We start from the raw sequence: 27,190 nt of genomic DNA, 5'->3' as shown, positions 1-27,190 counted from the left end.
TATTTATCAATATTGATAATGAATTAATTAACAACACAAAACAATGACAGATATTGTCCAGAAACCCTCACAGGTACTGCATTTAGCATAAAAAATATGCTCAAATCATAACATGGCAAACTGCAGCCCAACAGGCAACAACAGCTGTCAGTTTGTCAGTGTGCTGACTTGACTATGACTTGCCCCAAACTGCATGTGATTATCATAAAGTGGGCATGTCTGTAAAAGGGAGACTTGTGGGTACCCATAGAACCCATTTTCATTCACATATCTGGAGGTCAGAGGTCAAGGGACCCCTTTGAAAATGGTCATGATAGTTTTTCCTTCGCCAGAATTTAGCATAAGTTTATAGCGTTATTTATTACAAGGCTGTGTTGAATACTCGACTCTGATTGGTCAATCACAGCGTTTTGAGGTCGGTAATTTCTTTAAAACAGACCGTTGCTATGTATAAAGGACCGTTGCTATGGGTGCAGCTCTGATGTCGGACTCTGGAGGACCGTGTTTGTGTCAAAATATTGATTTCTTCAGTAAGTAGCCGTGTAATAAGCGGGATAATGTACAGCTAGCGGGTCATTGTTGTGAAAGAATCCCCTTCAGAGCGATGAAAGATCGCAGCATGGCCCTGTCGGGGATTCTTTCACAACAATGACCGTTTCGCTGTACATTATCCCTTACTCAACCTCCTCCACGACAAGCTACTATGACATGGTTGGTACCAATGGATTCATTAGGTTTTTCTAGTTTCATAAGATGACAGTATCTTCACTAGCTTTCAAACTGAGCCGCTACAACCTCCCAAATATTTATCAGCAGCCGGGCTAAATCGCAAGTTGTGTTAAAGAAATTTGTGACGTTAACACAAATTTGCGTTAACCTGTTATCATCGCGTTAACTTTGACAGCCCTAGTATTTTCATTATGTTGTTACTCTGTACACAAAACATGTAATGCACGTCTGTCCATCCTGGAAGAGGGATCCCTCCTCAGTTCCTGAAGTTTCTTCCATTTTTCCCTGTTAAAAGTTTTTTTTGGTGAAGGTTTGTTTTGTGATATTGGGCTATACAAATAAAATTGACTTGACTTCCCCAAAGCTCCTTACTCGGCCCACTCCTCTTCATCATCTACATCATCCCCCTCGGGCAGATTATCCACCATTTCGACCTGGACTTCCACTGCTATGCCGATGACACCCAGATATACCTCAGCACCAAAAACACCACCCCTCTCCGACATTGACTCCTGCCTGTCTGTAACAAAAGTCTGGATGCAACAAATTTTGCTCAAACTCGACAGTGACAAAACTCAGCTCCTCCTCATCGGCTCCAAGTCCACCCTCAGCTTAATCAAAGAGCCCATGCTCATCACTAATGGCACCGCCTACTCCCCTTCCTCCCAGGCATGCAACCTTTGTGTGATCCTAGAGTGAATGTACTTCATTACATTCCACCACTAGTTATAATATATTATATTGCTGGATTCTTTTGACTTATTCATGACTGTGTATACAGCTTTTAACAGTTGCATGTGGTCAAAATGAAGCTAGATTTAACTGCTTATAACTACGTATACTGTTGAGTATTTTATCTCTATGTAGATGTACTGTATGTATCTGTATAGAAGAAGTAAGGAAACATTTATTTTTTGTATTCAGAAGAAGAGAAATCAGACCGATTACTACTAATGAGTGGTACAAATGCTATAAAAAAATATGTAATTACAGTAACAGTGTACTGTTACTACTGCAGGAACCTGAGATGAGCAGTCAGTGCTGTTTTGCTCATCCTTTGTGTTTCTTTGTTGGCTACAGTAATACAGGCGCTGCCAGAAGGCTCCATATGAGAGGTTGATGGAGGTGTAATGACAATGACAATTACAGCAATTATGTGTTATTGTAGGCCATTATGTATTTTGTAGGTTTTGAGATGTAGGCTTTCTCTGTAATTGCTGGCTTATGAAAGGCATAATAATCATGGGCCAGCCAGCCACAGGGGCTACCCATGGCGACCAGTACCTGGTGCCATGGTAACAAAACATTTATCCGTAATGCCGCTCTGTGCATGGCGAGGACAAGAGCATTGGCAGCAGGCAAATTAGCCCTAATGGCGGGGAGTGGAGGATGAGAGGGTGCTGGACAGCAGACAGAGGGAGAGCTGGTGGGTGCTGCAGATGTGTGGGCGGGTGGGCCTGTGGTTAGGAGGGAGAAGGTATAATGACAATCTTTCAGACGGTGTGTTTGTGACCGGCCTGTGCCGGTGTGTCTACTGTTTTGTTCTGTGGAAAATGAAAGGCAGTCGGTTTCAGAAGCTTTTAAGGGGTGGGGGAAAATGATTTATGTAAGAATTGCAATTCTTATCTTCTAAGATTCTGAATTGATTCACAACTCCCAAAAATGGATTTTTTACTACTTTTTTCTACTACCGCGGCTGTCTGTCTGCCTCGCACGCACTGAATGCACCACATGAAGGGAGTCATGCAAAGTCAATTTCATTAACTGAAAATGAAATGTGACATCAGGTCAAGCTGAACGAGGAATAATTCAACAACAACCGTAATGATGGAGAGAACTCGCCGTGTCCTAAAAGCAGTTTTACCAGTTTACCAATACCAGTTTTACGGGGTTATTTTGTCTACAATTTATTTTTCTGTTAATCAGAACACAAAGTATGTTATTACAAGTAAAGTTTAAGTTTACTTTTAATATTGCAAGGACTAATAATACGGAGGAGCATGAGAGTCAAGTAAATAGTAATAAAGCAAAGAATTTAAAAATCTATTTAAAAATGTAGAATACAGGTTTTAATCAGGCATTTTAAAGGGCAACTTCTTTTCCCATTTGCTGACAGACTGATGATGTCATAGGCAGACTGACAGGATGTAGGAAGGAGAGGAATGGATGCAGATCTCCCTCGGAATCCCTCACAGAGAGATAACAAGACGTTCTGGTGTCTCTGAAAACTCTCCATCACAGTACTGAACTTCGGTCACGCCATCTACACTTCAGAGAGCTGCGATCAGTCGCGGGTTGCACTCATCTCGTGATCTCAACACATCGCTTTGGACGGTTAAAAAGTGTGGCCACGTCAGGGACTGATGGTGCATTCAGGTGCACCACATCAACACTGAAAACTGGAATGGCGAAGAATAGAAAATACTTTATTGTCTGATAAGATGATCTCACCTGAAGTTCTCTTTTTAGGGACTGGTGGTAAATTGTTAAAAAATTCAACTAAGGATTTAGTTTATGAAGCCTATTAAGTTATTCAAATCTTTTTGGAGTGTTGATACAGCTCAAGAAGATGACAGTCTAGGAAGGCTGGTCGATGATGACCACAAGCACCCAAACTGTAAGATGAAGAAGGTCATAGCAGAGGGCAAACCACACCTCTGTCTCTTTGCTCTGAGGGACATCGACGCTGGGGAAGAGATAACATACGAATCTGGAGGAGGTGACTGGCCTTGGAGGAAACAGGTTTAGTTTAGTGAGAGCTCATCAGAAGAATGATGTTACTGCTGACCAACATTTATTTTAATTTTACTTATTTTGTCTACTCTCATCATATCTCATCTTCTCTGTTATCCTTTATTCTTATTTGATCTGATCTCTTTTTAGGTAATCTTCCCTCACTGTTTCTACTTTGACCTCTCGGCTCATCTCTTTTTATCTCATCTCTTTTCTCTTATTGTATGTTATCTCACATTATCACAACTCATTTCCCCATCTGTTATCTCCCATCATCTACTGCCATGTTATTTCACTTTATCTCCTTTCGTCCGAAACTTTATCTAACCTAACCTCACTTTATGTCACCTCATCTCTTCCTCTTACCCCTCTTGCCTAATATTATCTCACCAAAATTAATTTTATGACTGTCATTTCTCATGTAATCTCATCTCATCTTAACACATTTCAACCTTGTTGCACTCATCTCAAAATTTCTCATTATGTTATTGCAGTTTCTAATTTTGTATTCAATCTCCTCAAATTCTTTCTCTCTGTGATATGTTATCATTTTTTACTTGTATTTCTCTCATTTCATCTCTATTCTTATTTTGTATTTGGAGGATAAAGAAACGCTGCAGGTAGTACTGTGGTACTTTGTGTCATTGTGGCAGTTCTGTTAACCCATAGAGGGAGTTATCAAAAGTTTAGAGCAGTTAGGATTTTGCGAGCACAAGGGCTGTAACTAACAATTATTTTTGTTATTTATTAATCGGTCAATTATTGCACTGATTTAATTTTTTAGTCTATAAAGTGCCGGGAAAAAACAAGTGAGAATTTGACATAGGTTTCCTAGAGTCCAGCTTTAATTAACCTTTGTGTCCAACCAAGTGCTGTTCTTTTTTGGTACCTTACTGGAACAAATAAGAAACAAAATAATAATAATAAAAGCTTTGAGCTTTAAAATTCATCCAATGACCTAAGTCTCTCATAAAAAAAATAGGAAATAAAAAAAGCCACTACCGTTACAGCAGATGTAGATAATCTGAAGCATTTTGGCCTGAACCTTTTTCATCCATGATACTTTTATAGAAGAGGTTTAATGTCACTACCCATATAAATAAAGGTCATATTATCATTCCAATGTTGTTACTTATAGAGACGTTTGTCCTCTCATAATTCTGACCTTAAATGGGGATACTTATGTGCACTTACTACCTGGTTTCATAGAGAAAATTGTAATCATTATCATCGATTGATAGGAGAGCTCTGAACTAGATTGCATTGCTTTAAGTCACAAAGACAAGACAATTGTTGACTTTGATGGCTATTGAATTTGAATTATTGACACAATTTGACCTCAAAATATAGAGTATCCTCTATATGAAAAATAATAACGCACCCCTGCAAATTCACTACATTTGTGCCGCAATAACCGAAAACAATCTCAGACCAGAGAAAGGGAACTACTTTCTGACTAAAGGGAGGGTTGTGAACGTAGAGGGTACATCAGTGTAGGTGTCACAGCAGGTTAAGAGACTAATAATATAATAATCAAGTAAACTAAATATGCATTAAACCTTAGTTGGTGCTCTGGAATTGAAAATGACTGTGTTGTACAATTGCATAACATGACATCCAAGCTCCAGCTAGTAAATACCGTGCTGCATCATGGTTCCACAGCATTCACCTTCACCACCATGTGTTATGTGGTTCCACTAAGTAAGTTTGACCTGACTTTGTGTTAAGTGGTACCCAGGAAGAGAGAAAAACCAGACAGTGTGTAGATATTGACCCCACATGTAAGTTATTACCTGGCAAGTCCCCAGGAGAGATTGGTTCTAGTCTGGTCAGGGAACTCTACTTTGTCTGATTGATAATTTGAAGTGATTTCTCTGTTAAATACACTACAGGATACTGTACAACCTTCAGGAGGGGTGGTTCCCAAAATGGATGGTCTGGTTTGGTGGTCCTACAATGCAACAAAGACAAGGATGTGCGTGCTTACATGTGTGTGAGTGGTGGGTGGTACAGGGGATCGCTAACCTGCCCAGCATGGCACAGAGCAGGAAGTAGGCCAGAGGGGAATTAAATGGCTACTGCGCCACTTCCTCCCTCTCCCTGCCGACCATACGATGCTGTGTACTCTCTCTCTCTCTGTGTGTGTGGGTGTGTGTGTGTCACCGTCGACCAGTGATAGAGAAAGCCAAGTCCCTGCTGCCACGTGCTGCAGCAACTGGCTCCAGTCAAGTGCAAAGATATGACATCACCAGCTTGAGGGAACAATATATTTGTGTGTGCGTGTGTGTGCACGTGCATTAACTCATACACCCTAAAATTGGTATAAGCAAAGCAACTCAGAACCAATGAGCTCCCTTAAAAGTCACTTTGATAATGTGCGTGTGCTGAGATGACATCAGTAACTGTGAATACTTCCTGAGCTTTTAAGTCCCCAGTTCTCTCTCTGTCCTATGTGAGCATATAAAACATTTGATCTGGGGTTTATTGTGTATTGTGGGGGTCTAATGCATGAATAACATCAAATATTATGAATTGAAATTTATTTCTGAAGTTGAATTGACCCTTCGCGAGGCCCCTCAACCCCTTGGTTACTGTTGCTAGGCCTGTCAAGCTTCCGCACCTGGCATGTTATATGATGTTTTCAACGATATCAGTGAGACATATTGGAAATAATGACAGATTTTTGGAATAATCATTTTTAAATATCAGATAGAGGTAGACAGAAAGGACTACAACCTGCATCTGAGAACTATATTCACAGTATAATTTGCCAGCAGAGTATTGTGTATGAAGAGGCCATTAAAAGAGGGAGAAGCCCATCGTTCCCAATGCAAGCGACAGACACCCCGCGTCTTGACAACTCAAGTGAAGGACAAACATATACAGGATATAGAATGGCACTCGGAGAGCGCAGACCTCCGCAAATATTCAAACGTCTTTGTTTGTGAACACGCTGAGCTAGCTAACGTTATTAGCGTCTTACCTTGGAGCAAACAAAAGAGTTTTAGTTGATTAGATGGATTCAGCTGCGAGTGAGGTTTTTTGGCCTCGGAAAAGTGATCAAATCAAACACTTCCCTCTAAACTCGGACTTGCAGGTTCCATACACCCCGCTGAAAGCTTGACAGGCCTCCTTCACCTGGTTGGTAGTTGCTATCGTGGGATTGGACAGTGGCCGTTCTAGGGAGGGGCTTAGCGAAGGGTACATTGTGTTTCCTCTTTGCTTTTGAAATGTTGCATGGGAATAGTTGAACAATTGATGCACTTCAAGAAGTGTCATTTGAAGCTGAAGCAATGCAAGAGGTCAAATGTCACTGCAAAGAGCTGATGAGTCAGTTGAGGTGTAAGTGATGAAAGCAGTTCAACTGACGTTAGTTGAAGTGAAGGTGCTGAGAGCATCTGTTGAAGGGGAACCACTGAAAACAGTTGAAGTGTCATTTGAAGTTTTAATGGTGATACAAGAAGATGTAAGTACTGAAAGTAAATAAGTAATGTAAGCACTGTATGTCAGCTGGAGTGTCTGAGCTGACAGCAAAAGAAGCATAATTATAAGACTAAGAGATGAAATAATGAAATATGGGTTAACATGTAACTGTGGAACGTGTGGATGTGTAAGTGCTGATAACAGTTGAAAAGACAGTTGTCTTTTGGTATGGAAGTGCTAAGCAGTTGTGAAATATCATGGCAAGTGTCGGGAATTTCCGACTGCATTTGATTATACAGTGGATAATACAAACACCTTGAACAATTGGCAATAACTCACTCTGAAATTTTACACTGCGAGTGACAGAACAATAAGCTGAAGGTGTGAAATATACCAACCAAGTCTCACATCAAAATGTGTCAAGCAGTTGGGTGGTTTGCAAATTATCTCACAGGCAGAACCCAGGCAGTACAGATTAACGGTTCTGCCTCGGAGGTATTGCAAGTAAAAAAGGGGGTCCCTCAAGGTTCAGTTCTGGGCCTGTTATTATTTACTATATACATAAATAACCTTGGACAGAATATTCCAAACTCAGCCTTTCATTTCTACGCTGATGACACTGTCATCTACTGTTCTGCACCCACTTCTGCTAAGGCCTTTGAATATCTACAACATGCTTTTGATAGGGTACAAAAGCAGCTTTGTCATCTGCAACCTGTTCTTTACCACTTCAAAAACAGCAAGATCAGCACTATCGGAGAACATTGTAACGAGAAATGGTCAACAAATTGAGTTGGTATCTACTTTTAAATATCTAGCATTCTTAATTGATGACCACTTGTCTTTTAAGGAGCACATTCAGTATGTTCTTGTCATAGCTACGGCAATATGAAGAGGAATGGTAGTACAGTAGTCGAATGCTCCACTTCTGCCTAACAGTGGCTAAAGGAACATGGGTAATGTAGCGTTCCGCTATCCAAAACTTACAAAAAAGAGCTCATAGTACCCTATTACCCGACTAGAGCACTGCACTCCCAGAATGCAGGGTTACTTGAGGTTCCTAGAGTCTCCACCATGTAATGCGCTGTTAACAGGTTGTGGCCATTTCATGTATTTCTGGGACATCAGGCTCGCTGCTTTGGTTTTATTGCATGTAGATTTATTTTATGATTGAATGCCACTGCTATCATCGATCCCATTTTCAGACAGTGCAGCAAACAAGCTCTGATAAACCCACTGTACACGACCTGCCCAGTACCAAACGGGAGATCTAATTAGTGGAACATCTAGCAGCTAAACAGACAGATATTATTTTTTCTCTCAGAGATGGCATGGACAAATAGACATGAGCTGTATAGCAAGTAATGATCACCAAGTTTCACTCCAACATGCAGTAAATTAATTAATGGGGAACTTTACCTCCTTGAGACAGCCCATGAAGTTGTTGCTGACTGGAGATCCAGGCAGGTCAGCGGTGCTGGGGCTTCCACCCACGTAGAAGAAGTCATCAGAGCCCAACATGGTGTAGTCTTCCTGGGTGTAGCCAGTGGTGGTCAGAATCCCATCCACCGATATAGTCACCTGACAGTGAGGAATGAGCAGTGAGTGTGGAAATATAATAAGGATAGAAGGTGACCCAGTGTTTCAGAACTCACTCAGGTCTAATCTCAGACCTGGTGATGTGTTATCGATCAGACTGGACAGATATAAAGAAAATCTGACAGCCCATCATTTTCTTTATTTTGATGTAAGTTAGTAGATGCTATTTGTGGGAGTTGAAACTATTGATAGGGTTAGTAAAATGTCAAAACAAAGATGTAAATTAGGTGAATTTAGCTCCAGACACTGACAAAACAACACTTTCTCATCCTAACACGTCACATACGGACGCTTTGTCGGACCCCTCGCCGTCCCTTTTCAGCTCAATGTTGTGAATTAAACAAAAACACTTGCTTAGTTTTAGGCAACTAAACCATTATAGTAAGGTTTACGAAAAAAAACTCCAACATGGTTTGACTTCAAATCACTACGTTTGTACAGTGAAAATGTGACTGGACGTTGTGAAGACGGGACACGACCGATCAGCTGATTGTAACGTGAAACTTAACACACGGGACATGAAGAGAGGTCTCCTGGATGAAAGCCTTGTGTTTGTTGGACCCCTCCCTCCACCGGTGTGTCTTTCACTCTTTAAACTACGTCACCACAGCACCACTCTGAGCGTTTATTGTTACCACAGATGGCTTTACATTGTAAATAATGGACACCGCATACCGCCGGTAAAGGGGTGCCTTGTGTGGTATCAAATGCCGACGTCCGAGACAAAGCGTCTGTATTTGACGCCCTGGGAATGAGAACGGGCTGGACAAACAGGTATTTATTTGCATTTTCATGTAGCACTAATAATGCACAAACCATGTGGTGTTTACTGTTTTTATTTGATCTCCTTTTGTGTCTGAATATGTGAGGGAGAAATTAACATACTAGAAATAACATGCAGGAGCAGACAAAAAACACTGACAACCAACGGAGAGGAGGGAGGAGTTAGTGTCACACCACACAAAATAGAATGCAAACATGCAGGACACACAGAATGGCCACAGTGACACAGTGAGTAGCCAACCCTGTCTCCTACTAAATTACGCTCCCATACAACTAAACGACACAGAACGTATTTTTTCCCGGACTACGGTCGCAGTTTTAAACACAAGGTTAACGTTGTACATTACACCAAAACAAAACAAGAAAGCAACACAACTACTTTGTTAGGTTTAGTAAAAAAAATAATGGTTTTGTTTAGTAAATGCTTTCCATCCGAAGTTTGCTGAAATTTTCAATGGAATCAATTTCAAAATGACCCGGACTATGACCATGTACAATTTGAATTTATTTTACTGTACAGTGTCGCAGCAGTCGGCTGGGGCTGTGGCGATAGTGAAGAGAAAGAAGGACAAATATACCAAATGGTGCAGTAAAAGAAGTTTTAGGTCCAGGTCATTTTAAAAGTTACATGCAATGAAAGTACACAGAAAAAAGTATTTCAAGCCCAAGTATTTCCAGTTGAATTGGTAGCTATCCAGTGTTCTACTGCCATGTGGGTTGCCTTGAATTTCCACCTGTTCAGGAGTGTGAATGAAAATGAGTGTCTGGTGTGAGGAGGCTTCCGTCCATGTCAGGCCATGCAGATACTGTATAGTGTAGTGAGTGTATGTAGCACATATAGTGCAGAGTTCCAGTGTGGATTTTGTGTCTCTCTCTTTTTTGGTTGTAATGCGCTTCTGGTAGTTTCCATAATATCATCACCAAAATCAGGAAAATCTGGAATGAAGCAAATTTAGTAAAACCATAGAGAAGCAAAAGTTATGTGTGACTAAAGAAGAGGAAGAAATGAAAAAGGAAAGCAGAAAAACAACTTGAGTGGATGAACCAGGTGAATGATAGAAGGACAAAAAAAGTAAAGCAGAAGTACACAGCAAACCAAAAAATGACAATAACAATGATATCTACCATAAAATGAAGTGTGTTTGCCATGGCCAGTCCAATGCCTCTTTGCTTTGCAGAAAAGTGGGATGGGTAAGAAACAAATTTAAACAATTGAACAATGGGTTTGTTAATACAGGAAATCAAATGAAAACCAAATGATGAAATGTGATGGAGTTAGTACATATGTCAGTAAAACAATGTTTCACTTCATTCCTTAAACCTGCAGTAGGCAGAATGTTTTTTGGCATCATTGGGCAAAAATTCCATAATAACCTTTCAGCATATTGTAATTCAAGTGTTCTGAGAGAAAACTAGACTTCTGCACCTCCTCATGGCTCTGTTTTCAGGCTTTAAAAAAATCGCTTGTCAGATTTTCGTTTCCGGAGAAGAACTTGGAAACTATTTAACTTAGGAACTTCTTGTAGTTGTGCATTTTGGGGGTAGAAGTCCAGGATGCCCAAAATATTTGAAATTTTGGCCAAAAACTGTAATTTTTTTCGACTTCAATTTCGTTTCCGGAGCAGAACTCCGAGATTGTGCTCAATAGACTAATTCCATTAGTTCCAAAAGGGCAAAACCTTTGGCCATTTGGCCATCTTTGCTCACTTTTGCCTTGTTACTATATTGATTTTCTTAGGTGAACCTTTCTTTTAGGTGTTAAAATACGTTTTTCTGCCACCCCTGTCCACAGCACTGTATTGTTTTGCTCTGGTACCCCTGTCTGTTTATCCAAGCTGGGGACCGTCCTCTTATCTACTGTAAGTAATTCCCCTTACTATGGATAAGTACCCCATACAACCCTGCTTCAAACACCCAAACTATCCCTTTAAGAGTTTGAGCTCTGTGTGTGTGTGCATACTTGACAATTGACAATATAGACAGTCTGAGCGTGTGCATGTACGCGAGTGTGTGTATGTTTGCAATGAGCCAATAAGACGTTGAGTGAGTAGAGAAAATGAGAGGGAAAAGAATCAATCAAAACAAGGACAAATCAGAAAGAAATGTGTGGAGCCAATGAGACATTTACAGGTGCGATATGTTTATCATTATGATGTATATGGTATGTATAAAAGAGCCACGGAATTAACTTTGTTTTTTTGGCCATCAATGTAAAGTTTGTCCACCACCAGGTACGCTCGTTCGTTGATTATCCTGCTGTCCTTCAGGATCGGGTACAGGATCAGGAACAGTACTTTGCGGCATTCATTTATTTCACACGGAAATTGGTGGTTCGGACCGAAATTAGTTCCTGTTTCCCTTCCTTTCCTTTCCCTGTGCTTTGGATCAGTTCTTTCTGTTGAAAATGTTCAAACTTTGCGATGATTGGTCTGGGTCCTCCAGTTGACGGTGTGCCGATGCGGTGTACTCGATGGAAGGTTACGTTGTTTGCTGTGTTCGGTGGGAGTGTAAGTTGAGTTTTCATGAAGTCTTTCATCTTCATCTCGGGGTTGTAATTTGGGGAATGCCGAAGAAGATGAGGTTGTTACACATGCTTCGAGTTTGCAGGTCCAATATAGTTTCTTTCATTACTTCGTTCTCTCTGGTGACGGTTTCAATTTGATGGGTTAATATTTTTACAGATGACTGTAGTGTGTTGTTTATGATGTGATTGTGGGTGAATTCCAGACTTGACTTGAGCTCTTTTATATCCTCTTGAAGTGAAACCAGAATACTAAGTTTTTTGTCGATTCTGGACAGAAGACTAACCATGATCTCTGTTGATAAGTCCTCTGTGAGTCTTGTTTCTTTCTTTAGGCGGGGTTGGTGAATGAGCTGCTGCGGTTAGAGTCCATGTTGTCCTGTTGGGAGTAGTAGTGGTCGATGAATGTCCTATAAATTCTCCACTGTGATGATAATCCGTCGCGCATAAAAAATGTAGTCCTGACGTTATAGTTTTGTTGATTTCCTTCTCACCTCTGTTGCGGTTTTCTTGATACTCACGCCGTCATCACCTCTCTGTGTCCGCACTCCCTAAAACAATCATCTCTGTTTGAAGTTACAATTAGGCGTGAGGTCTCCTGTAGGTTTAATCCTAAGGGTTAAAGCTAAGATTAGGTTTATAAACAACTTTTTAGATTATAGTTTAGCAAAAAAGTGATGAGACGACCCAATGCAAGCGGATGAGAATGTGCATTAGGGAGCACAACACTCTGTTACACAACGCTGTGACGCAGGACGTGAAATACCAAATTTTTAGGGAGTCCCAAACTTTGACACACAGATTTGTGCCACTGATCAACTCAGCTGCTATACATCATCAATACCATTCATTAAGATAAGATTTAAGAAAGCTTAGCACATCCATCCCTGTACCTTACCTGCCGGAGGTTACGGGTCACTTTGACATCATGCCACGAGTTGTCGTTGAACTTCCCGTTGACCGGCTCCACGATGGCCTCAAAGGCTCCGGAGCCCAGGTTGATGACGAGGGAGACGGCGCCGTCCTTCAGCGCCAGGTTGACGTAGTCGGCTGACTTGCCGGTGTGGAGGATAAGGCCGTTGCGCTGCCACGTCTTGAAGGAGAGCGTGATTTCATCACTGCTGCTCTGGATGGGGTTCTGGGAGAGGTCGTAGCAGAAGTACTCTGAGCCACGGAAAGTGGCCACGTTCTCTTCCCTCGCTGTGGTGAGAAGAAAAAAAGAGGAAAGGTGTTGGGAACAGTATATTTTCAGTCATCAGACAGCATGGCATATTCAAAGTAGGCCCAAGACATCTACAATATGTAAATTCAATGAACAGTAGGCTACAGCAACAAAAACATAGCACTTTGGATTTGAATATTTTCCTCATTATCATGCAGGAACCAGAGCTCTTCTTCAGTTATTTTGGTCAAGGCGCAAGGCGCAAATTCTTTTTTTCAGCTGAAAACCAATGAACTGTAAGTCTTAATGATGCAGGTCCAAATCTGGACACTTTAGTGCAAAGAATTCTATTACACATATTGTGTTGTAAATATGCATAACGACAGCCCTCTCTACTGGTTGAAATCCGGCATTTGAATTCTGCTATTAGCTGATCTGGAGGTAGACAACATATGTGGAGGTAGCTTTGGTCATCAACCAACACCCCCTCCCTTCCCTGCCTCCTCCTATATAACCAACATCTCCAACATCTCACGACTCTTCAGACTATGGAGAGAAGAGTAGTGAAGAGCAGCTGTTACTCTTTCAATTAGCCTGTCAATCTTTTGTGTTAATCACTAGCATACACATAGCTAGCTCCATCGCATATCCCAGCCTTGCATGTAAACTCAAATTCACATGTTTATAAAAGTTCATACTGTATTTTGTCACCATAACATAGGGTGACCATATTTTCAAACCCCCAGACCGGGACACTTAAGTGTACCGCACGTTCATGCACGTGCGCGTTCACGTGTGAACCCTAATATGCCCGCACCATAGGCGTTTTCATTAGGATGGCTAACTTGGTGCACCCGTGCCGCATTTGAGCACGGACTGGGATCAGAAAGAAGGTATTATTATAGGGTGGTGCATTAGAGGCTGTGACATCATGACTCATCACATTCACTTCTTTCTCCCCCTTTAATCACAGGACTATCCCCATCATGACACACTGACAGTTTGGGAGTCCCGTAGAGAGTTTCCCTCAGAGGAAACGTATTGTTGTCTGGAACTACGTACATTATTCTTCAACTTGTTTTGTCTCAGGCTATTATAATTATAATGGTGGAGCTCAGATGACATTTTGGTCAGGATGGAGACACCGGGTGAAAGACTGACAGGAACGGATGGACTGTGCTGGCTCTCTTATATACTTATCTCATGCGCACAAATTAATTAATGAGTGGAACATGATAAACGTCTATGTAAGTATAATATTATTATTTTAATTGTGGTGAAAACCGGGACAGGTAGCCAATCAGAGCAGACTGGGCTTTTTCAGGAGGAGGTCTTAAAGAGACAGGCGCTAAAACGGAGCGTTTCAGACAGAGTGAATACAGACTTATTCAGAAAGACAGGATGAGAAATAAGTATGATATGTCATTTTAAAGGAAAAAACAACAGGTTCATGAGGTTAAATAAGACCATTACGGTTATTACCCTGAAAATATACTAAAACTGTTTATTATTATTATTATTATTATAATAATTATTATTTGGGGGCTCAGTGAGTGGTCGTCCATTAACCACATGGTTGGCGGTTGTATTGTTGAACGAGACACTGAATCCCAAGTTGCTCCACGGGTGCTTTACAGAAGCCCACTGCTCCTAAATGCTTCGGATGGGTTAAATGCAGAGGTCACATTTCATGTATGTACCTCTTTGTATGTGACAAATTTAATAAAGTTTAAGTTTAAGATTATTAGAGGGATGGAGAGAAAATGTGCTAATAGTTTAGCCTTCTGCTAACCATCATAACTGCACTCATGCAGAAGGCTAAACTATTAGAGAGATGGAGAGAAAATGTTGAAAAGTGCCGCCTTCTGTTATGATTATGCGCTATAAATAAAATTGAATAGAATAAAAAATAAGCATGAATCAAGTAATATATATATATATATAAGAATTCTGACAAATAAACAGAGCCACCCTGTCCAGAGAGGAATGCAGGCAATAAAAAAAGTAAAAGGGAGCTCGCAGATAGCTATCATCTAACAACATCAGAAGGCCTAATCTTGCCAGTGAATTTGCCATTTCCTGTCAAATAGCCAGCGTGTGACACAGCGGTTATGCTTGCGTGATGACAGAGAGAAGAAGCGAAGAGGGAAGCCAGGATTGGGTGTACTGACTGTATTTGTGATCTTGATAAAAGAGAAATACAGGAGAGGAACGGGGAAGTGCTGAAAGAAAGAGAGGAAAAAGGGATAACGCAGAAAAATGGACCAGTCAGGAGTCATTATCTGTGAGATCATCTTCAATTAACTCACTGTCGTTTAAGACTGTGGGCTCAGCCACAGCAGAGCACACAATCCATCAGCCACCAAGACACCAAGAGGATCTGCATGAGTGCAACAAAGCCCCACGCCCACAACACAAAGAGCTTGGGGGGGAGAAGACTCATCATCCAACACAACATAAACCAGTCTAACGTGATGAGGGAGAAGATATGCTTTAATGCGTTCTTCTGTAAAGTAAAATAGGAAAATGAATTGATAATTATCTCACTTAGAGTCAACCTCATGCTCTCACCAGCCCTGCCTTTTTATTATTACTCCCATTGCAAATGAGCAAATAGACATGACATGATGGGTCAAAGTGACAGACGAGTGTTCTGCGGTGATCTAAATCTAAATCTAGTTGGTTTGCCCTTGGTTAATCAGCAGTATAGAAATTTTAGATTTCAATCAGAAGCGTAACGTATCTCAGAAAAGCTCCCCGGGGGAGAGCTTCCACATTCCTTCTAACAACACCCTGACATCTTATCTCACTGTCGCCATGACAATCTGACATTGCAGCTGGCCTCACTTCCAAAAACACCTCCAATGATAGGACAGTGATCAATTATTAATTACCAGGAATGTTTTTTTTTTATTTTAACAAAGCACTCTTCCAGTCCTTCTCCAATCAGCTCTTTAATACATTATAAACTGGGAAATACACTTAGTGAATAAGCTGTGTCTTCATTGGCTGTTCAACATACCCAGGGTATCTTCTCATTATCTGGCTTCACTAACCCTAACAGTCGCGATCACGCTAAGCGGCCATTGGTTATCAACTCTATCTCTAGCTGGATATGAGCGCATTCACATGAAAGGGGCTAGGTTTGCAGCATGTGACCAATCACAAACATGAACAAGTTTACTGTGAGCAGAGCGGCATGTTTCACAAACCAAGAGCAGACTAAAATATTAGACACAGACCAAGAAGTTAAACACATAATCCAGACTAAAAGTAACACAGTTGAAGCTACCAAATGCGGGAAGGACAGCTTTTGATAGTTTTTCCTCACCAGAATTTAGTGTAAGTTTGGAGCGTTATTTAAAGGGACTGTTTGTAACTTCTTACACGTATAAATCAATCCGGGTCGGTGTCCCATGCACGCTCGCGTGTGGCTACACTGTTCAGACAAGACTCCAACACAAACTACACGGAAGCACCAAAACCTCAAAGTTATATGTAGTGAAGCCCGTCTTGCAAAACAGTGTTGGCCGCGGTCAGAGGACACGGGGGTGACCGTAGCTTTGGTCTCCAGGGCCGGAGTCTCTGCTGTGTCGCCTCACTGTTTTGACGGATGCTCGCTCACATTCAGGTAGCGCGTGCACACGGGCGAGGGCGAGCAACAGGACACTGACTTTCGTTGACTTAACGGCCACAGGTGTCGCTGTTACAACCAATTTCTGATTCTTACAAGCAGTCCCTTTAACCTCCTTCTCTAAAAGCTACTATGACATGGTTGGTACCGATGGATTCATTAGGTTTCTAACTTTAAAACTGAGCCCGCTATGAGGTAACAAATTTAAAATAAAATGAATCCGCTCTGCTCTCCATCCATAATCCTTACACTCCCCGCTCGCTCGCACTCCATTTTGCTCACATGCTCTGGCAAATAGTAATTATTTTCTTGATCTTGGCACAAAAATAATTGATTGCAGGTATCATTTGCCTGGAGAACTTTCAATACTACTTGGTACTGGGTTATTTCAGTTGATACCCCCTCTCCCTCCCACCCAACTTTATCTTTATTCATTTATTATTATTTTTTTCTCTCTCTTTCTCTCTCTGGGCCCATTACCACCACTAATTTCTCCTCTGTACTCACACCTACACACACATTCACACCTGCACGCACACACTCTCACACACACACAGTGGATACCACATAACAAACTGACGTACATCTTCTCACCCACACACACACCAGTAATCAAAGGAGCAACCCCAGATTATTACTTTGCTGTTACCGTTACCATCATGTTACCCAATGTACTGTCTGTTTTTTTGTCTTGCCTCACCTGTTATCTCTCTTTGCACTTAATAATAATAATAAAAAAACAGGTAATACAAAAATGCAGCTGGTCTTGCAGGCAGTTCACAGAAAAGCCAATCCACAAGGTTAGGTCCCAATAAATAAACTAGAAACACAATACACTGGGAGAAAAACTATCACAAGGGGGAAAAAAACGAGTGAAACACTAAACAAATGAAACAAGGAATATAACAGAAAACCTAAAAACCTAGAAACCAAAATCCTCTAGACTAAACAGAATTAATACAGGCCACTAAAAAGATATAATGCAAGATAATTTTGAGTCTTAACAAAAAAGTCCCAGGGCCTCTGGGCACAGAGTCAGACCTTAACCACTCCTGATGAAACTGTTCGTCTCTTTACATCATTTAACATTTACAGAATCATACTGTTTGTATTCCATTCAGAAAGTTGTTGGTTAAAGTTGTTACTTAAGTGTTGGTCCCACAGTACAGAAAGGAGAATGATTAGCTAGAGGAGATTGGGGTTTGATGGCATTTGATCGAATCCAAATCAAGAATTGAATTTGCTTATCAAATCGGAATCCTTTCAAACCTCTAATCAAAACTAATATAGGTTTAGCTTTTGCGCGTAACTAGATTTACCGAAAGATTCAATCTAGATATTTTATCACCTTTGTTGAATGTTCACACTACACATTTTCAGAAGTTGTCAAATCACTGTATTGTTAAAACTACTTCCTGTCTTGTAATCGTGACTCTTTAAGTCATTGAGGTCTCCAAACTACGTTTTGTCATGAAAACACACGCAAGACGGGTGTACATGCTTTTTTCTCCCTCTTGGATGAAAGCCTTGTGTTTATTGGCTCCATTCACCTCCCCTCCCGCTCGCCCTTAGTGTGTTCTTTGCTGTTTGAACTACGTCACCACAGTCATTCCTGGCGCACTTTCTCTGTGTGTTTACTGTATGGATGGGTTTACATTGCAGTTGCAGAAAGCCTCAAATGCATCTCATACTGCCACTAAAGGGTGCCTTGTGCGGCGGTATCACACGCCGATGGCCGTGACGGCCGTGTCGCCATTGTACGCCCTGAGAAGGAGAACAGGCTGGATTTTTGGAAGATGGAGATCTGGAATGTGTCCACACATGGCGCCGAGCCAACATGGATTTGCCTCTGATCTGGAGCTTTTGTCTGGGAGCTTGAAAAAACTGTCATAAGAGAGAACGTTTATGCTGTCTAAAATTGGTACCAAAATGTTGTCTAAAGAGATAGAGATTTGTTAGCATTAGCGTTTAGGGAATCTGGGTATTTTGTCAACTGAAAACCAAAATGGAACTTCAGACCTAACTCTAGCCAGCCTTAGCTGTCCTTTTTTAGGTTCAGATGTAGCTATACAAAAGACCATGTACTCGCCATGAGTAGTCTTCAGCGCTCAGAGTAACATGCAGAGTGCTTGGGTCGCAGGGTAAGCAATAGGTAACTGTTGTCTGGCCCTCTGGATGGTTCAGTAAGTAGTCTGTTAATATCCGTTTGTTGGGCTGTTGGAATTGAAGTAACTAGTGCAGTGCCCATTGAAACAGGCTGAATGTCAGCCTGTGGTGTTGTTGCTTGCAGTTTTCTCCAGAACCGCTCATACAAACAACTTCACACTCGACACTGCGCTTCCTTGGGTCCTGAGCAATACACCTGCCATGACATAGTTGCATCACACACCTATAGCTGAGGTATAGAGTGCTACAGGAATGAGTCCTAAAACTCAGAGATGAGTTACCATTTAGCCCTTATTTGAGAAGTCAATGTTTTTTTAATGGGTTTTGTTTTAGTTAGATGCCTGAAATACACATTTAAATTATTACATTATGCTCACTTATGACGTTATGCACAGTTATGAGTTGCTACACGAGGCTGTGTGCCTCAATGGCTAGATAACTGCCAACTGAAAAAGCAGTGCAAGTCCACCGTCTATTGGCCCCTGAAAGTTGCCCACAACTTGTGCCCTTAACACTAGAGCAGAAATGTATAAAAAAGTGTGATCCTTGAGGGAGTTCCAGGGGGTCCCCAGAAAAATTGGGGAATAGTTTATTTCCACTATTTTAATTGACTATAGAAGTGAGCCCAATGCGAGTGAGAGTCACAAGAGTTACTCTTCTGATAATAGTTTTCACTTCCTCCACGCCTCCAGGCGATCACATGCTATCCAAAAATGGCTGATGATACAAGTGAATTTTACAAATGCCTGTTTGAAAGCTGTAAATGTTAGGAAGATATTCAAAACGTTTTTCATTTATTTGAAAATTAATTTAATAATATTCACATATATCTTTTTTCTGTTTGCGGAGTTTGTTTGTGCATTTGCACATAAATTTTATATTTTCTATTGAGACAAATCTATCTCCGTACATAATATATGTTGTAGTTGCAGGAAAATAAATACATTTTTTCCTCTCAAAGTAAATGCCTTTTGGGCTTGCAAAGTAAAACTGCAGCTTGTTTCCAACATAGAGAGCATCCCTGCCTCTCTCTCCAAGTACAAACGAAAATTATCTGTGTGCAAGAGGAACCGCGCTAGTTCATCCATGAGGAAGTTTACCTCCAGGGCTGGAATAAGAACACTGCCCTGCTTCAGATGACGGACACACAGCAACAGAAAAGCTGAGGAAAGGCAGAATTTTACCAGAAATAAAAAATCAAATAAAATTATTTTGTTATGCTCTATCAACACCTGTATCAAACATGCTATATGTGACTATAATACTTCTGTTTTTATATGATGAATTGGTGATATCCAGAAACACAAGATTACAGTCCCCTAGAGAGATTGCTGAAATATGGAATGGTAATGAATTGAAAATGAATAGAACTTCTTTATGACTGAAGTGAGGAGATTGTTATCAGCCCCTAATGGTTTTAATGGCATCCATAAGCGGTTCCATTCGAGGCCTGCATTTGATGAATGAGCTTGGATAAGTCCTGCAAGGGGTCATCCATAAAAATGTCAGAAGGAGAAGAGGCATCAGGAAAAGTTATGACCTCAGTAAATCTCCCTTATATTTGAGAGGTATGGAGACGCTGTATGTTCCAGGCATATAAACTGTATGTATGAAGTGGACGTAGTCACTGTGACGTCACCCATTGGTTTGTGGACTATGGTTTTAAAGCCTCGAGTTTGGTATTTGGTCATCACCATCTTGTTTTTTGTTTTTTTTTGGAACCAGAAGTTCAATTTACTTTCATGAACTGAGAACACACTTTATTCAAGGGTTAAAGTTCTAAGATGAAAACACAGACCACTCCCAGACCGCACAACGCCGTGGTAGCGACCTGTCAATAACAAGGTAGCCACGCCCTAAAGCATCCCCTGCTTTATGGTCTATTTGACTCTAAAGGAGACCATCATTTTCTAAATGAACATCATGCTGTATTGAAGAAGACTTGAAACTAGCGATTGAGACCATAAACTCATGTTTACAATGTTTACTAAGGTAACTAGAATTGCACTCGGAGAGCGCAGACCTCCGCCAAGGCGTGACTTTAAAAACAGATCACAGCTGGCGGTACCGTGAGGTGTTCGGCTTATTATTAACACGGTGTGTTTCCGTGTAACGTATCGGCGGATGCCTCTCTCATTCAGCAGCATTGTTATGTCTGTATAATCTTACACTACTTTGTCTCTCATCCCGTCATCTACCGCTTTGTTCTTTCTCACCGCGGACAGCCACACACGTATCTCTCTGCTCAAAGAAGAAGGAAGGAGGCGGGGTCACATGTCATCAACGCGTCATCAGCTACACTGCGCATGTGTTATACCCTGTGGTTACAATGCTCAGGCTGATCGGAATTCTTAAAAATATTCCTGAATCCGGATCATGATCCGGATCGCCACCAAAATGTAAGGGATTGTTCATTGTGCTACTATCCACCCCTTCAAAAACTTTAATTCAAATCCATCACGGACTTTTGGAGTAATCCTTCTACCGGACAAACAAACAAACAAACCAGCAAACCAACAAACCAACAAACCAACACCGGTGAAAACATAACCTCCTTACTAGGCCTTCGGCCTTGGCGGAGCTAATAAATCAAGGGAGAAGTAGGCTCATTTTCTCATAGACTTTTATACAACTAGAGGAGTCGCCCTCTGCTGGCTGGTAGAAAGAATGCAAGTTTAAGACACTTCGCAATTGGCTTCACTTTTCAGAACCGGAAGTTGCCGCCTGGTTCCTGCTGCCAAAGAATGTCATTTGTGCCTTGTCTCCAACGTTTCAACAGAATTTGCTATAAATTATGACATTTGCTCTAAAATTTTGCAATTCTTATTTTATTTAAATATTCTGGTTTGGTTCATCAGTTTCAAGAACTTTCCCAGAGGGTCTTTATACAGTGTTTTGTCAGTGCACTGGTATATTTAAAATGTGTCTGTAATCCAGCTAAATATTTTGACTGTGAAAATTTAAGGAATGTATATTTGATCTTTCCTCAAACATTTCTCATTTTCTTTGTCATTTTATCAGCAGACTTCCTCACAGTTGGCCAACATTTCCCGATTGTGCGTGTTTGTGCTATTTCAAATACTCACTTTAGAAATCTACATCACCTCAGATATTAGAGTTGTATGATAAATTAGTAAAAAATCTCTGACAAAGGAATAATATGGATTGTTTTGTATAAATCATTAATATTATGGCAGGCCTCAGTGGCACCAGGTTAATGGTTATAGTGTGAATATGAATCTGCAATAAATAAGTCATTGGCTCATACATAACTGAGTGACATCATGATTTATGATGTTGTGGATTTTCTTGCAGATTTCTGCATCGTTGACTATGATAAATCAGTGTGTGGAGTGGCCATTTTGTGTCTACGTTCAGCTCTATTCCAGTGGCTGATTATGATAATTTTATTTGAAGGAGAACATGGTTCAACTCATAAACAGCATCCATTTGAGCAAACATCAATATCATATATCACAATCATACATTTCACAGCATCCTGACAGGGTAGGGTGATCATTATGTTGTTTTTATTTTAATAAATGGGAGTTCAACAAAGCTTAGACAAAGGGTATAAATATGTTTTGCCAAACATGAGAACATACAGCTAGGACAGCTACGGTGAGTACAGTAGGTCAATGTTGAAGCAGGAAATGGGTCTGTGGTCAGGTTTAGAAGGTAACCCACAAATTGCGAAATTTGCAAAAACTCAGCTCACAGCGAGACTCACTGCCTGACTTATCCTAACATTAACCATTCAAGGTCAGTGCCAAACGTTAACCATTCAAGGTCAATGCCTAACGTTAACAATTCAAGGTCAATGCCTAACATTAATCATTTGAGGTCAATTCCTACCGTTAACCATTCAAGGTCAATGCCTAACATTAACCATTCGAGGTCAATGCCTAACATTAACCATTCGAGGTCAATGCCAAACCTTAACCATTCAAGGTCAATGCTTAACCTTAACCATTTGAGGTCAATGCCTAACGATCATCATTCGAGGTCAATGCCTAACCTTAACCATTCGAGGTCAATGCCAAACCTTAACCATTCAAGGTCAATGCATAACATTAACCATTCGAGGTCAATGCCTAACGTTAACCATTCGAGGTCAATGCCATACGTTAACCATTCGAGGTCAATGCCTAACGTTAACCATTCGAGGTCAATGCCTAACGTTAACCATTCGAGGTCAATGCCTAACCTTAACCGTTCGAGGTCAATGCCTAACGTTAACCATTCGAGGTCAATGCCTAACGTTAACCATTCAAGGTCAAAGACTAACCATTAACTGTGATGGATGTCTACAACAGACTGTTTGGGTCATCTTTTTACTGTTCACCTTTGTTTTTCTCTTCCAAATAACTTCATTGACAAACCTGGGGATTTTATGACTACTCGTGTTTCTTGACCTGTCAGACTGTGTTGTTGTGATGTCACCATGTTCCCAGAAAGTAAGAAGATGCACACAACGTATAAAATAGATAATACACAAATGAAGATGCACACACATGATGGAGGGGTGATCTGGCATAAGCTTAGGTGAGAGCCTTTAGGAACTCATGGGTGGGCCATCTGTTGGCCTTATTCAATAGGGAGATAGCAAGGGAATGATCGTATTTCTATTTCTATATCTGAACAACCCCAACATCTATGTCTGTCTCTCTCTGTCTCTCGGAGGAAAACAGGTTAGTTTGCAGAAGGGAATTGGGCTATATTGTTAATAAAGAGATTGAGAGAGAGAGCAGTGGTGAGCATGCTGGAGGGAGCAGCAGAGTGAGGGGAGCATTATCGTGGGCCGTGTTGAATATGAATGTGATTGCTGGATTCTCTCAGAGTGGGGACTGTAAATTAGAAGCGAGTGAGACACAAGTAATGCAGCATGTACGCCTTCAACTGCACACCAGCGTATCGAATGGAGCCGTTCGCCCACACCATCAAAGAAGAGGGCTCGAGCAAAGCCAGAGTATAGGAAGTGGACATTCTGGAAAGGCACAAAATGGCTGCCTATTTCATCCCTTTGTAGATTACAGCTCCACTTATAAGTAATGTTAAAGCATTTAGGAGGAGATTGCAGTATCCGGTGTTTTTTGGAGCTTGACTCATTAGGACCTAAAAGTCAGGATATCTCTGTTATTTCTGCTGCTTCAGTTGTGATCCATGCTTTGTTTTTTTTCCCAAATCACCGGAAAGCCCTGTCAAAGGCATAGCAGGAAATTAAATAGCAGTTAATGGTCTGTACCAATACTTGGGCCATCTCCTCTGCAGCCATGTGTGCACTGTCCACAATCAGTGACTACGTTCACATGCACAAAATATTACTGTTTTTGCCCTTCTTCCAAAAAAAACAATATTCCTATTAAACTGTTTACATGAGAAATGAGGCTGCATATTCCACTAATATTCCCATTCAATGGATCTAATGGGGGCAGTATACGCTTATAAGTGTTCTCATCTGCCGTGAAATGAAGGAAGAAGAAGAACGCCGTAACAGCACGGAAAAAAACAACAACATGAGACGTGAAAGATGGCAGCTGCTGCAGCGCTACCTCCACCTCAACTCGTTGAGAAAACAAATAGCAAGAGGCGGGTATGGAAGTACTTTGCGTTCGAGGCGGATTTACAAGGAGTAATAATAGTTTCGCAAAAACCAGAATGCGGTGCAGTAATGGTGCCGTCGTACTTTTCTTTCCAAAGAAGGAAATACTTCCAATTTAGCAAAGCACCTCAAAGACAGACATCCAGACAATATTGTTTGTTTTAAATACTTGAAGGCTACACACCACTGTTCTGTTTTGCAATGTTAATAGACGTTTCTTTTTATTTATTACTTAAAGGCTACATGCCTCTGTTTTTTGTAATGTTCAAATGTTTTAATAAAGGAGTGTGTGTTGAATTACATGGGATTTATTGTTATTATTATTTATTTTTTAACCGTGGTATCGAATTGGTATCGAGAATTGTGTAAATTCACTGGTATTGGTATCGACTACTAGATTTCTGGTACCGTGACATCCCTATTTGAAAGATATTCTAAACTTGTTAAATCTGGGTTAGCAGTGTGTACTGAGCTAAGCAGGAATCTTTAAAAGGCAGAAAAGTTCTGTGTAAGCTATAGCTGCTGAGCAGGCTACAGCTGAGAGCGGGCTGGGGAGAGATGACCTCTGGAAGAGGTGGAGAAGAAAGAGACCAAAAAAAAGCTCTCCATATTTGTCATGGTGCATTTTCACACCTTAAGGACTCCAAAGATCATGTGGCATGTGTCCCAACAAAGATATGGTTCTCGGAACATTGTTTTTTATTCATTAAATAATTGTGCGTATTATAGAGACACAGAGGTTAAGTAGTGCAATCATAAACTAATGACAAGAGAGGAAAAAAACATAAATGACAAGATGCTGATTCTCTGTCTCTCCCCTCAGATGAAAATTATTCCTTTTTGTCAGAGCTACAGGTCACTAAACCCACAGAAGCTGGCAGAGTCGCTGCCAAGCAGCTGTCCTCTAGAATACAATTTCATAACCAGCTAATTTGGATTTGCCAGCTCCTTTCTCATCTTCTGGCACGAGCAGTATTTCATTAATTCCCTCATCCTTTCACTTCCAGGTTCATGATGATAGCAAAGGTGAAGGGCAGCAGGGGGTAAGACACAAAAAAAACAAAAATCTGTTAAGTATTAGCAGTGATGATGAAGTACATAACTATGACCTCCACTCATTGTTGCACATATTATAACATTTTATATACTTTAAGTATTTGTTAATGATTTGTAAACATTTAAGACATTGTTTGTAAAACATCTATAAAAATTACGGAGATAGATGGAACAGATATTTGGAACACTTAATTTATGGTTAATAATTGATTTGTAAACCGTCTATTTAAACATTATTTGGATGGCTATCATAAAGTTACAACTGACGATTATAATACCTTGGTAAACGGTTGATAAATACTTTGTAAAGCGTCTATAAACATTATTTAGATAGATAGTTAATACTTTGTTAATGTTAAATAATTGGTGTCTGGTCCATCTATATGTAATGTTTATAGATGTTTTAAAAACAATTTCTTAAAGGTTTACACATCATTTGGTAATCATTAACAAATACTTAATATGGTATATCAAATGTTATAATGTGTGCAACAATAAATACATGTTAATAAATACTTTACTAATGTAATCAGCATGTACTTGTTATCATCTCTTATCAGCTACGACACAATATATAGAATTTAGAAATTATTTCATAATGATATAATATAAATGATAGCATCACTAAACATTATTAATTATGATGTAATTGTTTGTTAACAGTAAAATAACTATTAACTCATTTTAATTAACTATCCATTTACCAAGACATAGCACCCATAATACAAGGGAGCACTAGGTGGTCATGTCATTTAGTAGAAAAACACATTATTGTGTTGATAATATCTAGGAATATAATAGAGTTTGTGTTGAGGATTGTTGTTTAATTTCCTTTTGGTGGAAAGGCAGAAACAAGGAGCCAGACAGCAGAGCTGGACCAGTTCCAAACATCAGCACACGCCACATAAAGCAGCTTTGCATCGGATGATGTTGATGTGGATCAATACAGTCATGTAGCCAGCATTCTGTAATACCACACACACACACACACACACACACACACACTAGGCGTGGACACACACCAAATAAGTTATTACGCGCCCCAGTGAGTGCATTACGATCTCACACCGGCTGCATGATGGCCTCTGGTGCTCAGATGGCAAAAAAGAAAAGACACTACGAAGCAGGAGATGTAGAAGATAACTGAAGCCGCTCTCACACACACACATACACACACACACACATACACACACAAAATATAAAACAGTATTCTGAGAATATGAAGTGAAATTTGAAAATAGAGGATAAAACCTGATGATAACATCACTCTATTTATCTTGTAATTGTTGGTGTTTTTAGGACTTACTTATGAGCCATGTAAACAGGGCCATTTCCAGACATTTTGGTGCCCTGTGCAAGACATCCGCCCATGAGGGGATGAATCTTTTCATTCTAATAATTTTATTTTAAATGTAACGTAACGTTATATTTTAAATGTAACGTTATTTATTTTAGCCCCAATACTGAATACTAATGAGGCTCTTAAAATAGCTAAATCATTACAATGGTGTTTATATCGTCTCCCAGTCATTGTGTGGGTTGTAATGAGCATTGCAGTATCTAGGGGCTGCTGGTGGAAAAACTTGATGCATATTGTTTTACATTTCAGCCAATCAGGCTGGTTACACCCAAAGTGTTACTGTATATGATTTAGTGTGATCCTCTGTGCATCTCTATGGTGAGTATAGCTGTGAATCAATAGCATCTGGATGGAAGATGAATGGAGAGAGGGAATGAAGAATAAAAGGGTAAATGGTCAGCCCCCTCTGCACGGAGAAGAAT

At 40.4% G+C, this 27,190-nt stretch overlaps 1 protein-coding gene across 9 annotated transcripts in view; it reads right to left on the bottom strand.

Moving 5' to 3' along the window:
* Positions 1-27,190, bottom strand: part of nrxn3a (neurexin 3a) — a 187,800-nt gene that overhangs the window by 87,576 nt on the left and 73,034 nt on the right. For all 9 annotated transcript variants that reach the window (XM_037796373.1, XM_037796375.1, XM_037796376.1 and 6 more), the window contains exons 6-7: positions 12,687-12,988; positions 8,305-8,466 (exon numbers count right to left, since the gene is read on the bottom strand). In XM_037796373.1, coding sequence (XP_037652301.1) covers positions 8,305-8,466; positions 12,687-12,988 — 464 coding nt within the window. The remainder of the gene's footprint in view (positions 1-8,304; positions 8,467-12,686; positions 12,989-27,190) is intronic.

Source organism: Sebastes umbrosus, chromosome 16 (genome assembly GCF_015220745.1).
Source record: "Sebastes umbrosus isolate fSebUmb1 chromosome 16, fSebUmb1.pri, whole genome shotgun sequence".
Lineage (NCBI taxonomy): Eukaryota > Metazoa > Chordata > Actinopteri > Perciformes > Sebastidae > Sebastes > Sebastes umbrosus.
The sequence above is the reverse complement of the archived record's forward strand: the minus strand, read 5'-3'. Positions and strand labels throughout refer to the sequence as shown.